Below are 13,581 nucleotides of genomic sequence, written 5' to 3' on the forward strand. Positions count from 1 at the left end.
ACGGGGTTGGTGAAGAGAAAGCAGGCGCAGGAAGTTAGGATTTACTCGGGTGTGAAAAGCGACATTGAGAAAGAGAGTAGAGAGAGTGCGGAGAGACAGAGCGGAACGATCGAGAACGCGACTGAGAAGGAAAACGAGAAGGGAGGTGGAGAAGGGACGGGAGAGAAAGAGACAGAGAGAGACACACAAACACAGAGAATGAGATGTGGAGAGAGGGGGAACGGCAGCGTTGAGAATAATTCATCGGAATGAACTGCTGAAACTTCCAGTATAATTATGAAGATGAAATGTGAATTGAAAGTGTTATCAGGATGTTGTCAGATTGTGAGAGTTTTATTGTACTCTCTCCGGGTGTGTTTATCGCTATCAGGTCCTCAGTCTGTTTATGTGAATGTTCCTTTTACTTGTTTACTGATTGAATATATAAACATAATTGAAATGTATTTAAATAATAAAATCAGTGATTTCTTGATCGCATTGATTTATTAGGATATTGTACTCGAGAAGCTATATGTCAACTTAGTTCAATAAAGAACGAGGCTAACTTAAAGAATACATTCGAGTTTAATTGCAATTGAATGTGAAAAGTAAATTTATTGAAACATTATGTAACCAACGAGCTGTTCCCTGACACCAATAACCACGGACGTTAAAAGTTGAATTGATTAATTGCTTTGTGTTACTGAGACCTGTAGACTTGATTTCCCCTAACATTCTGTTGCAGTCTGTCCTTGTGAATCCCCGCCTCTCCTCCCACTCTCATCTCATCTGTTGCTTCAGTTTATCCTCTTTCCCAAACCAACTGCTCCTGACTCCCCCCGCCCCCTCCGACGTGTCATTTTTCTTTGTCTCCTTCCCAATTTCAATCACTGGCTCCGCCTCCAGCTGCCTTTTCCATGTGTATTCGAAGTTTCAAACTCACCGACTCGGATCTCGGTCTTTCCCGTTTTGAGCTGGCCCCTGTCAGCTCTCTCAACCCAGAGCAACAAATTAGCAGCACCTCCCCCTGTCCCCTTACCTTCCCGACCCTCGCTCACTTTCCCGTCCATCAGGAGCCCAAATCTGGATTTCACCCGTTGGATTCCCACTCAGTAAAACACCTCCCACTTTCCCACCGGCACTGCCCCCTCACTCGGCTCCTCCAGTGGATCCGATGCTCACTTTGTTAACTTTCTGTATCAATTTCCCAATTCCTTATTGATCATTGTATTTAAAAACATTTCTCTGTCCGAAAGCGCTGCCCAGGTCAGTAAATCAGTTTCCACCGTTTGATGCAGCAACAAAGCTGGAAATTTCACCCTGATCCTCTCAAACTGCTGCTTTGTCTCCAGGTCTGAACAGTAATTTCTCTGCTTCTGTTTCTCTCTCTTACAGTTAACTTGGTGGCGATTGTAATCCTGTCCCGAGGAAAGTGCGGACTCTCCAAATGTATCACTCGCTACCTGGTGGGAATGGCGGCGGCCGATCTCCTGGTCGTTATCACTGATGTCATAATGTGGCGCATTGCTGATATTTATTTCCCAGTTTCATTCTTGACCATTACCCCCGTGTGTCGTTTCATTTTCTTCCTGATTCTAACAGCCACGGCGGCCTCTGTCTGGTTCACAGTGGTTTTCACCTTTGATCGATTTGTGGCCATTTGTTGTCAGAAGCTGAAAACAAAATATTGCACCGAGAAAACAGCGGCTGTTGTTATCGGGGTGGTGAGTGCGCTGAGCTGTTTACTAAGCATTCCCTGGTACTTTGCAGTAGACCCGGAATATATAATGGACAATGTACCCCGGGGTTGTGTCTTCAAACCTACATTTTTCACTTCACCCACATTTGCTGCGTTTGACTTGTTTAATCTTGCATTAATGCCTTGTCTCCCATTCATTCTGATTTTACTGTTCAATGTTCTCACCGCCAGGCACGTTTTAGCGGCCAATAGAGTCCGCAGGGGACTCCGGGGCTGCAGCAATGGAGATAATCACAATGATCCAGAGATGGAGAACCGAAGGAAATCCATTATTTTACTCTTCTGTATATCAGGCAGTTTTATATTGTTATGGAGCGCAGAAGTTTTTTATTTTATCTCTCTGCGTGTAACAAACGCCCAGTACTATACGGCCAGTGACATTGAGTCAGCCGGATTCATGCTTCAACTTCTCAGTTCCTGCACCAACACGTGTATTTATGCTGTGACTCAGACTAAATTCAGAGAGGAGCTGAAGAACGGGCTGAAATACCCACTGAATCTAATTGTTACATTTTTTAAATATAGAAACATCTGAATACATTTCCTCAAAAATTACAGTCCATTCGAGTAGGTTTTCACGTTTTTCGGTGGCATAAGACGGGCGGTAGGCAATCGGGCGCCCTTTATTAACCACGCCTGATTTTACTCTCCATTGACATCAATGAGTTCACTGAAGTAACTGATATCAATCTAATACTTCACATAAATTTGGAAATACCAGACAGAAATTATAATTTATCAAACAAATGCGGTGTTGTGAAATGATACAAGATGTGATTCTAACATGACATTTTTTGCTGTTATTAGTCTGGAAATAATATGATTTCAATATTAACTGTTTAATCCTGAAATGAATAAAATCAAATCCTCCTTTTCGGTTGATGATTGTTTCCCATCACACAGACTGCCCGGTGTGATGGACTGAGGGTGAGCTGTCAGGGTCAGACAGCGTCCTGTTCATTGGGACATTTGTTTTGACCAGAACAGAATAATAATGGACCAACACCCGGACCGTTACTAACTGGTAAAATATTAATGTAATTTCAAACTCCAGTGGGGAGTTCCGGAGATCGTTTCCTCTCTGAGCTGTTGTGCAGCAATGTTTACTCACTGCAGGGAGTTTAATGGGACATGAGGCTGGGCCTGGTTACACAGATCTATAAGGAAACCTCCTGATACATTTCTGAGACAATCAGGGGCCGGGAGATTTCTCACGGCCGCAGCAGGCCAAGGGAAAGCTTAACGGCTCATTCTTACTCCAAAAAATATGAGTTAAAAAGATACTTCTCAGTGTTCTGGACCAGTCAATGCCCATCGAAAGGGCGGCTCCTCCAACCATTTGTGCCCAACATTAAATGAAGTTCCCCGTAAGTCATAATACACTGATTTACATGTAACACGTGGCCTGACCGGAAACAGGTGGGTGTTGATCAGGCCGCTCTTCTCAGGACCCTACCCACGATGGCGGAGGCAGGAACGACAGTATTAAAGGGGCGGTAAGTGACCTGACATCATTTACTAGCCTCATCCACCCCATTTCCGCCAGGCCGAGATACATAAAATCGGCCACACCTTTCCTGACCTACGCCCTAGTATTAATCTTCGAACCCCACAAGTCGTGCTTTGTCTCAAACTGCATCCGTTCACATCACGTGGAGGGAAATTTCCACCATTGCTGGGGACTGAAATGGGAGAGCGGATCACCCGCCCCTTATAGAACCGGCCCGATTTTAAATTCAGCTGCGTCAGTTTACAGCCCAAGCACTGAAGGTGAAATTACCCTCTACGTCTCTGACCGCAAGGTTCGGCAGGTGTGTGAAAGGCATCAGGCAGTGTTTTCCAAACACTGACATGAACGTGGGCGAATGGTTCAGTGTATTCGGGTAAAAGGTGATAACCCCCTCTATAGAGACAGGACCCCCTATCTGAGAGAGGCAGTGGAGAGCTTGCGAACGACAAAAATAAGTTTAGAGCACCAGGGCTGTTCAGGAAATTATGGTGTATCAGGGGGGAACTCTGTGCAAATCAAATGGTGCTTTGTGAGCAACAGATAATTACAAGCAATGAATCAAATATACTCCAACAATTAGTCCTATTTTGGCCTCATACCCAGAGATGTTAGTCAAGCTGATCGATCGGTCTCACTGGTATTCGTGAGAGATATCTCGAACGGTCCATCGGTCTCATTGGTATTCGGTGAGAGATATCTCGAATGGTCCATCGGTCTCACTGGTATTCGGTGAGAGATATCTCGAATAGTCCATCGGTCTCACTGGTATTCGGTGAGAGATATCTCGAACGGTCCATTGGTCTCACTGGTATTCGGTGAGAGATATCTCGAACGGTCCATCGGTCTCACTGGTATTCGGTGAGAGATATCTCGAATGGTCCATCGGTCTCACTGGTATTCGGTGAGAGATATCTCGAACGGTCCATCGGTCTCACTGGTATTCGGTGAGAGATATCTCGAATGGTCCATCGGTCTCACTGGTATTCGGTGAGAGATATCTCGAATGGTCCATCGGTCTCACTGGTATTCGGTGAGAGATATCTCGAATGGTCCATCGGTCTCACTGGTATTCAGTGACAGATATCTTGAACGGGTTCTGGAATCTCCCGCTCTAACCCGATTCACAGTGCAAATTCGCCTTTACTTTCGAAGGACAGCAGCACACTGGGACCGTCCTCCCTCAACGTTCCCACAACAGCCCCGCTATTTTCCCTGCTCACATGAAAGGAGCTTCGACAGGGCCGCGAATCCCTGGGCTGTCATCCAATATGTGGATGAAATCCTAATGCAGACCGAGACACGGGAAGATCCCCTGCGAATGGTGAGTGAGGCTTTCCATCGACTGGAGTCCTCTGGACTTAGGATCAATGTCACTAAGCTGCAGTTGATGAAACCTCAGATCACGTTCCTTGGTGTCATCGTAGAGGCAGGGTCCCGGTCTATGGACCAGGATAAAGTCAAGGTTATCACCTCCTTACCACGGTCCACTGATGAGACCTCCCTGCACTCGTTTCTGGGTATGACAGGATTGTGTGGGGATTGTATCTCTGACTATACAGAAATTGCTGCTCCCCTGTATGGGCTACTTCAGGAAGGAGTTGAATGCCAGTGAACGGAGAGCCACACCAACACCATCACCACCCTTAATACTAGACTTGTTACTGTTCCAATGCTTGCCGCCCCCATTATACAAAGTACTGTGCCCTTTACCCCTTCCCCATCAGAGAGTTCCGTCACCATGCTTGGGCCAGTCTATCATGGTAAGACTAATCCCATTAATTTTACATCAACTCGTCTCCAGGGAGCTGAGCTAATCTACACAGAATGAGAGAGGCAGGTACTTCCACTGTATTGCGCCCTCTCTAAGTCCCTCCACATCATTGGAGGTCAGAAGGTTAAAGTTTACACCCATCACAGTCCAGGGCTTTTCCAAACAAAAGACCGAATTAAAGACGTAAATGTGTCTAGTGCCCGAATCACTGATTGGCCCGAATCACTGATTGGCCGCCTTGTTCACCGAGACCCTCGAGGTCCCACCAGCAGAAGGTGTTCGGAGATTTTTTAGTGACCCGGATCCAAAAAGGTTTAAATCCCACAGAAAGTAGTCAAGTTCCAAATTTGAGCCAAGATAGTTATATAAAGGGGTGGTTCAAGGGAACTTCAGATGAGTGTAAATTGAAACGCTGCAGCTCTGCCTGTTACAACCACAAACCGTGTAATCAAATGGAGCAAGTTTGGGGTTTGATACCAAAGGTAGTGACAGTCCCCACACTGAGAAGGTTGGGTCTGGCCACGCTGGCCGAGCAGATGCAGGATGTCTCGTCCAGCTAGACCGTACCCCACCTCTTGTCGTGAAGTTAACCCTTTATACAACAAGGCCATCAAACAGTGAACGGCACAGAATGTTTTGAGTGTCCTGCAGGGAAAGAGGAGGGTAGATCCGGTTGGTCAGTTCTCTGATCAGACGGTTGAAACTATTTAGTGGAACGTCTTATCGCCGGAACTGACCAACAGGCACCAGGAATTAGCCTGAATGGTGGTGAGAAGGGCCCTCCCAGTGCCGTCTTTCCAGCACACAGCATCTCAGCGCCACCGTGAGCTTCCCACGAGGTTGCAGGGGGGCGAGACCATCGTCTATCTCCTGGGGGACTGCCCCTCCCTGCAGAATGTGTGGAGAGAGATGCGTTGGTATCTGTCCTGGTTCATCCCCAATAGCTCGGTGACACAGGACGCCGTGCTCTATGCGCTGTTTTCCAGGACGCAAACTGAGACAGATATCAACTGCTGCTGGAAGATCATCAACTCGGTGAAGGAGGTCCTTTGGACCACCAGAACCCTGCTGGTCATCCAGCTGAAGGAGCTGTCCACGACTGAGTCTTGCCCACTGACACACTCCAATGTCCAGGAATAAGTGTTGTGGGACATATTGAAGTGAGGTGCGGCCGATGCAAAGGCTCTATGGGGAAAGGCCACCGTATAAGGCCATTTCACCTTGTATTGTACTGCACGTATTAGAAGATATGTACTGTGTTTTGAAATGTAATAACGGAGTCTTAGTGTATACGATCTGTATTGTGTATTTTTGAATTGTAACTGTGATATTTACATTGAACTGTGTGTATCCATAAATTTTATGAAATAAACTACACTTTGAAATACAAAAAACAATGTTCCTGTTTCACCGTGTCTGTTATTATTGGACAGTGAAGAGTGGGAATATAGCCGGACAGTAAAGATGTGGGGAGTTATACAAAGAGCATCGATTGCAGGCACCAGGTGAGAAATAGGAGTATTTTCATAAGATTGGGAAACTATGAACTGCAGGGGAGCAAAGGTGTTTGGGTGTCCAGGTACACCAATCACTAAAAACTAGTGCACATGCACAAAATAATTTTGAAGATCCCAATTTCTCGGCTGTCATATCCCAAAGTACCGCTATCAGGTACTTAGCCAACTCTCTGGAATTTGCTGATACAATCAGGCCCCACTGCCTCCCTCGCTGGTCCATTCCATCCATCCAGCACCCTCTGCATTAAAAAAGTGACATTCAAACATTCTGCTCATCCTGTGCCCCAGGTTAAGGAGACGAATATTGACGGGAGGACCCAGACCATCAGCCTGATGTGAGTTTGGACATTTCAGCTTTTAATTCCGAATTTTTCATTTACAGTTTTTTCCTTTTTTTGTTCAATTGTATTTTGATTTCATTCTTGCAGATTTAGCATTTTTAAACAAATTCTGTGCGCAGTGAGTGTTGACTCCGGGTCCGTTGATTGACAGCTCTCCCCTCCCCCCATGCTCCTGGGCTGATTCCTCCCGTCACGTGACACGCTGCGGCGTCACTCGCATTTGCGCGCTGATGTCAAGACGCGTACGTGCCGCACCACCCCAGGGACGCCGCGCATGCGCCGCGCTGTCGCTGTGCCGCGTTCCACCAGCAACAGGCCGACGTCGGGAGCATGAGGATGGCGTGTTCCGGCGGGCGGGCGGGCGGGCGCTGCTGTGGGCGGAGGCTAGGCCGATAGAGGGAGGGCCCGCACCCGGGAGTGGCCTGGGAGGGGAGAGCGGGGGTAAAGGGGGCGGTCCGGGGGAGACGGGCGGAGTTTTTTTTTCAAAAAATATACTTTATTCATAAAATTTGCAGCAGTACATACAATACAGTTGTCATATCACTTTCCAAACGTACACAATACAGATTATACAATTTGCAGGTTACGTCAAGTACAGTTCAATGAACACATTGGACATAATTACAGTTCATGACACTCTAGGGTGTCTCATTGCATCATACTCAACACAGATTATTGCTTACAGATTCATTTCAGATTCATTACAGGTACATTACAGCAATTTGAATTTTACATTCTGCCCGAGGGGGGTTTTCCCTGATTGCAGCCCCTCGGTTTACGGAGACGGGCGGAGTTTACTCGGGGCCTCCTGCGGGCCCCGTGAATCTCCACTCTGGCAGCGGCCGGTGTCGAGCTGGGCTCGGGGGGGAGTCACTCTCCCGCCTCCCGGTCAAACGGGCCGTGGTTCGGAGCCCAAAAGTGAGCGAGAATCAAACAGCACAGAGAGAGGCCGCTCGGCCCATCGCGCCTGTGCCTGCTCTGTGAAATAGGCCGCTCGGCCCATCGCGCCTGTGCCGGCCCTGTGAAAGATCGATCCCATTAGTCCCACTTCCCCTGCTCTTTCCCCACAGTCCTGCAAATTTTCCCCCTTCAAGGATTGACCCGATTCTCTTTTGAAAGTTATTATTGAATCTGCTCCCACCGCCCTTTCAGGCAGTGAATTCCAGATCAGAACAACTCGCTGCCTAAAAACATTCTCCTCATCTCCCTCTGGCTCTTTTCCCAATTCCCTTCAATCTGTGTCCTCTGGTTACCGACCCTCCCGCCAGTGGCAACAGTTTCTACCCATCGACTCCATCAAAACCCCTCCTCATTTTCAACCCTTCCATTAAATCTGCCCTTAACCGTCTCTGCTCTCAGGAGAACAATCCCAGCTTCTCCAGTCTCTCCCGGTAATTGAAGACCCTCATCCCCGGTACCATTCTGGTAAATCTCCCCTGAACCTTCTCTGCTCCAAAGAGAGTAATCCCAGCTTCTCCAGTCTCTCCCGGTAACTGAAGTCCCTCATCCCCGGTACCATTCTGGTAAATCTCCCCTGAACCTTCTCTGCTCCAAAGAGAGTAATCCCAGCTTCTCTATTCTCTCCACATAATTATTATTATTTATTAAGTGGGTTGTGCTGGGTATCTGGAAGCTGTAATTCGGTGAGTAGAAAGCAGTGGGAGGATAAGTCTGCAGATTGATTTTGGGAGATGGTGAAGACGGTGATCGTGGATTCAGACAAGGGAGGGAGGTGGTCTTTGAGACCGTCCGTGCTCTGTTGTAAGATCTCACTGTGCGTGTCTTCTTCCAGCCGTTCCCATTTGTACCTGTGACCTGACTGGCGGATTCTGCGAACTCGACTGCTGCTGTGACCCTGACTGTTCCCCCGCGGACATCAATGTCTTCTCCACCTGTCTGCCGGGCAGTGAACCGTAAGTTTATGTTTGTGTGTTACTAAATTGGTTATCGATCCGGCAACGTCTCGATTTTAAAATCCTCATTCTGGTTTCCAAATCCCTCCATGGTCCTCGCCCTCTCCCTATCTCTGTAACCTCCTCCAACCGATTTCATCTCCACCGTCAACCGCATTTCATTGCACCCGATCATGGAGTCTACCCTACCCATTTATCTCCTCCACAGCCCATGTACATTCTACGCACAATCATGTACACTGGAAGAACAGTCAGTGCTGGGACACTCAGTCCTGTTATACACACAGTCAGTGCTGGGACATTCAGTCCTCTTATACACACAGTCACTGCTGGGACAGTCAGTCCTGTAAGACACACGGTCAGTGCTGGGACAGTCAGTCCTCTTATGCACACAGTCAGTGCTGGGATACAGATTCCTGTTATATCGTCAGTGCTGGGCCACTCAGTCCTGTTATTCACACAATCACTGCTGGGCCACTCAGTCCTGTTACATACACTGTCAGTGCTGGGACACTCAGTCCTGTTATACACACATTCAGTGCTGGGACACTCAGTCCTGTTATATACACAGTCAGTGCTGGAACACTCGGTCCTGTTATATGCACTGTCAGTGCTGGAACACTCGGTCCTGCTATCCACACCGTCAGTGCTGGGACACTCAGTCTTGTTGTACACAATCTGATAAATAAATAACTGCAAACAAAGAATCAAATCTCCGGGACCTGATGGTTTCTATCCCAGGGTATTAAAGGAAACGGGTGGGGAAATTGCAGATGCATTGGTCATAATTTCCAAAGCTCTCCAGACTGAGGAATTCTGCCTTTGGAGATGAAAATTGAAAACGTCACTGCGTTATTTAAGAAAGGAGGGAGGAAGAAACCAGGAAAATACAGACCTGTCAGTTTAAGGTCAGTTGTGGGGAAGTTAATGGAATCTATCATCAGAGACAAAATGATTGAGCACTGGAACAAGTCTGAGCTGATCAAAGAGAGTCAACATGGATTTGTGAAGGGCAGGTCATGTCTGACTAATCTAGTTGGATATTTTGAGGTAACTAACAAGGTGGACCGGGGAGTGTCTATCGATGTTGTCCATATGGACTTCCAGAAGGCATTTGATAACGTTCAGCACAAGAGATTAATAGAATCAATAAAAATACACAGAATTGAAAGTGACCTTGTGATTTGGGTTGCAATTTGTTGGGAGGTCGGAGAAGAGAGTAGGGATGAAGGGAAAGTTCTTTGATTGGTGGGATGTGACAAGTGGTGAACCCAGGGATCCGTACTGGGGCCTCAGCTTTTCCCCATATTTATCAATAACTTGGATAAAGGAATAGAGAGTTGTAGATCCAAGTTTCCAGGTGACACTAAGTTAGGAGGCACAGGAAGTGGTGTAGATGGGAGCAGGAAGTTACAAAGAGATAATTTAAGTGAATGGACAAACTGTGGCAGATGGAGTTCAATGTGGGGAAGAGTGAAATCATTCACTTTGGATGCAAGAAGGAAACATTGGAGTATTTTCTTAAACTGAGAGACTGGGAACGGTGGAGGAGCAAAGGGATTTGGGTGTCCATGTACACAAATCACTAAATCAAGTGCACAGATACAAAAATGAACCACAGACTAATGGAATGTTGGCCTTTATCTCGAGGCCTGGAATACAAAGGGGAGGAAGTGATGCTTCAGTTCTACAGAGCCTCGGTCAGAGCCCCTCTGGAGTATTGATCCTCACCAAGGATATATTGGCCTTGGAGGGGGGACAGTGCAGATTCACCAGAATGACACTGGGGCTTGAATGGTTGAATTATGAGGACCGGTTGCAGAAACTTGATTTGCATTCACTTGAGTTTCGAAGGTGGAGGGGTGATGTGATCCAGATATTTGAAATTATGATGGGATTCGATTGGGTAGAAATAGAAATGCGCATTTTCCACCAGCGGGGTGTGGGTGGTGGGGGGCTGGGGGTGGCGGGGCAGTGGCTCCTAACTCTTAAAGGGAGGATGTCTCTTCAAGTCTCTTAAAGGTAGCCGGTACCTGTTACTTGCTAAAAATAAGTTTGCTGTCTGCACGGATATCAGACATCACACATGTAAAGCGCAGATGCTTTATCCTGTGTTACCCTAACCCTATGTTTACAAACTGATGAGTTATGTTGAAACATTGAATAAAGGTTGTGCACTACTAAATCCCACATTCTCCAATCTGTATGTCAGACCTCTCCGATCTGCCAATCTGTGCCTGAAAGAGTGCGTGCACCAAGGCTCTCTGTTGATGCACCTTGGTGCAGGAGGTGGACAGAAGGAGGGACATCCTTTATCCGCAGGGGGGCAAGACGCCCTCCAGACAAATGCCCAAAAGGCAGTGGGAGGCAGCAGGGGACGAAGTCAATGCCAGGCGCACAACACCACGAACATGGATGCCGTGCAGGAAGAAGTTCAATACTTTGACACGAGTGGTCAAAGTGAGTAAGGTCAACGGTCAAGTGGCGTCTCCTACCAACTGCATCAGGCACTGTACCCCCCATCACCCACATACCAACAAACAATTTCAATCAGTACTCAACCCTTCCAGTCAGATGCTTCCTCTCACCCTTACACATTACCATGTTGCAAGCCACAGGACACACATACTGGTAGCTATTCACCCATGACAGGCACATCACCCAGATACATGTCCCGCTTTCTCGCAGGAGAAGGTGGCGCATACCAGAAGGCAACACTTAGCAGTGGCATTTAGCCCCTCGAGCCTGTTCCGACATTCAATGAGATCATGGCTGACCTGTGACCTTACTCCGTATACCTGCCTTAGCCCCATATCCCTTAATACCATTGATTCACAGAATTCGATCAATTTCCGATTCAGAATTCACAATTGAGCGAGCATCAACTGCCATTTGCAGAAGAGCGTTCCAAACTTCTCCCACCCTTTGCGTGTAGAATTGTTTCCTAACTTCACTCCTGCAAGTCCTGGCTCTAAATGTTAGACTATGTCCCCACGTCCTTGTATTCAAGCATAGGAGATCTCCAGCCCAGTTAAAGGGATTATTAACATCAGAAACAAACCCCAACCGTCAGAATGAACGTGGTTTAGTCCTGGATATGATTAACAGCAGAATCCAACCCCTGGACTCACTCATGAACTCTCTGGTGTGTCAGCAGGTGGGATGATCGAGTGAATCCCTTCCCACACACGGAGCAGGTAAACGGCCTCTCCCCAGTGTGAGTGCGTTGATGTCTCAGCAGCTCCCCCATTCTTTTAAAACTCTTTTCACAGTCAGAACACGTAAAGGGTCTCCTATCAGTGTGAGCAATTTGGTGTTCAATGAGGTGGGATGACCGAGTGAATCGCTTCCCACACACAGAGCAGGTAAACGGCTTCTCTCCAGTGTGAGTACGTTGGTGTGATAGAAGATGTCTTTTACTTTTAAAACTCTTCTCACAGTCAGAACATTTAAAAGGTTTCTTATCAGTGTGAACAAGTTGATGTGTCAGAAGGCTGGATGAACAAGTGAATCCCTTCCCACACTCAGTGCAGGTGAACGGCCTCTCCCCTGTGTGAATCCGTTGGTGAGCCAGTAGATCCTTGGTACTTTTAAAGCTCTTCTCACAGTCAGAACATTTAAAAGGTTTCTTATCAGTGTGAACAAGTTGATGTGTCAGAAGGCTGGATGAACAAGTGAATCCCTTCCCACACACAGAGCAGGTGAACGGCCTCTCCCCAGTGTGAACTCGTTGGTGTGTGAGCAGGTTGAATGACTGAGTGAATCCCTTCCCACACTCAGTGCAAGTGAACGGCCTCTCCCCGGTGTGAACTTGCTGGTGTGTTAGCAGGTGGGATGATCGAGTGAATCCCTTCCCACACTCATTGCAGGTGAACGGCCTCTTCCCATTGTGAACTCGTTGGTGTTTCAGTCGGCTGGATGACGCATTCAATCCCTTCCCACACACGGAGCCGGGGAACGACCTCTCTCCAGTGTGTCTGCGTCGATGAGTTTCCAGCTGGGACGGGTAATTGAATCCCTTCCCACAGTCCCCACATTTCCACGGTTTCTCCGTGGTGCGGGTGACTTTGTCTCTCTCCAGGTTGGACGATCAGTGGAAGTCTCGTCCACACACACAACACGTGTATGGTTTCTCCCTGCTGTGAATGGTGTGATGCTTTTTTCAGGCTGTGTAACTGGTTAAAGCTCTTTCCACAGTCAGTGCACTGGAACACTCTCATTCGGGTGTGTGTTTCTCGGTGCTTTTCCAGTTAAACTGATTTATGAAATCTTTTCCCACAGACAGAACAGACAAACATTGCTCCTTCTATATTCAAAGCCCGATGATCTTCAGGTGCTGGTGAATTGAGTGACTGTCTTATCTTGACGTGATGTTTAGTTTGAGTTTCCTGTCTGCAAATCCTCCCCTTCTAATACCCTGTAAAAGGATTTACACTGTGAATACAGGATAGAAATTCAGAACAGGCAATTCTAGTTTCTATGGAACATTCTTCCCGCTCATTCCCCCAGAGTGTAAATCCCCGTCCCACAGACTCAGCCTCCTCCCTCTGCTGAAATCCAAACCCATCGCACCATCTCCAACATTTTTCCTTCTATTTAAGCTTTTCTTCTCCCCTGAAAGCCTTGACTCTGACTGGGTTCCGTTCCACACTCACTGGTTCCCCTCCCTCTCCTCCCCTGAAGGTCCTGACTCTGGCTGGGTTCAGTTCTACACTCACTGGTTCCCCTCCCTCTCCTCCCCTGAAGGTCCTGATTCTGGCTGGGTTTAGTTCTGCACTCACTGGTTCTCCT

At 47.4% G+C, this 13,581-nt stretch overlaps 1 protein-coding gene across 1 annotated transcript in view; it reads right to left on the reverse strand.

Moving 5' to 3' along the window:
- The window catches only part of LOC137316676 (zinc finger protein 850-like), a gene marked incomplete at its 5' end in the record, with an annotated part of 305,128 nt that extends 292,248 nt beyond the window's left edge, over positions 1-12,880 (reverse strand). The window contains 3 exons of the mRNA XM_067980522.1: positions 11,926-12,374; positions 12,459-12,668; positions 12,753-12,880. Of these exons, the coding sequence (XP_067836623.1) occupies positions 11,926-12,374; positions 12,459-12,668; positions 12,753-12,880 (787 nt within the window). The remainder of the gene's footprint in view (positions 1-11,925; positions 12,375-12,458; positions 12,669-12,752) is intronic.
- Positions 12,881-13,581: the final 701 nt, after the last annotated feature.

Source organism: Heptranchias perlo, unplaced genomic scaffold (assembly GCF_035084215.1).
Source record: "Heptranchias perlo isolate sHepPer1 unplaced genomic scaffold, sHepPer1.hap1 HAP1_SCAFFOLD_60, whole genome shotgun sequence".
Lineage (NCBI taxonomy): Eukaryota > Metazoa > Chordata > Chondrichthyes > Hexanchiformes > Hexanchidae > Heptranchias > Heptranchias perlo.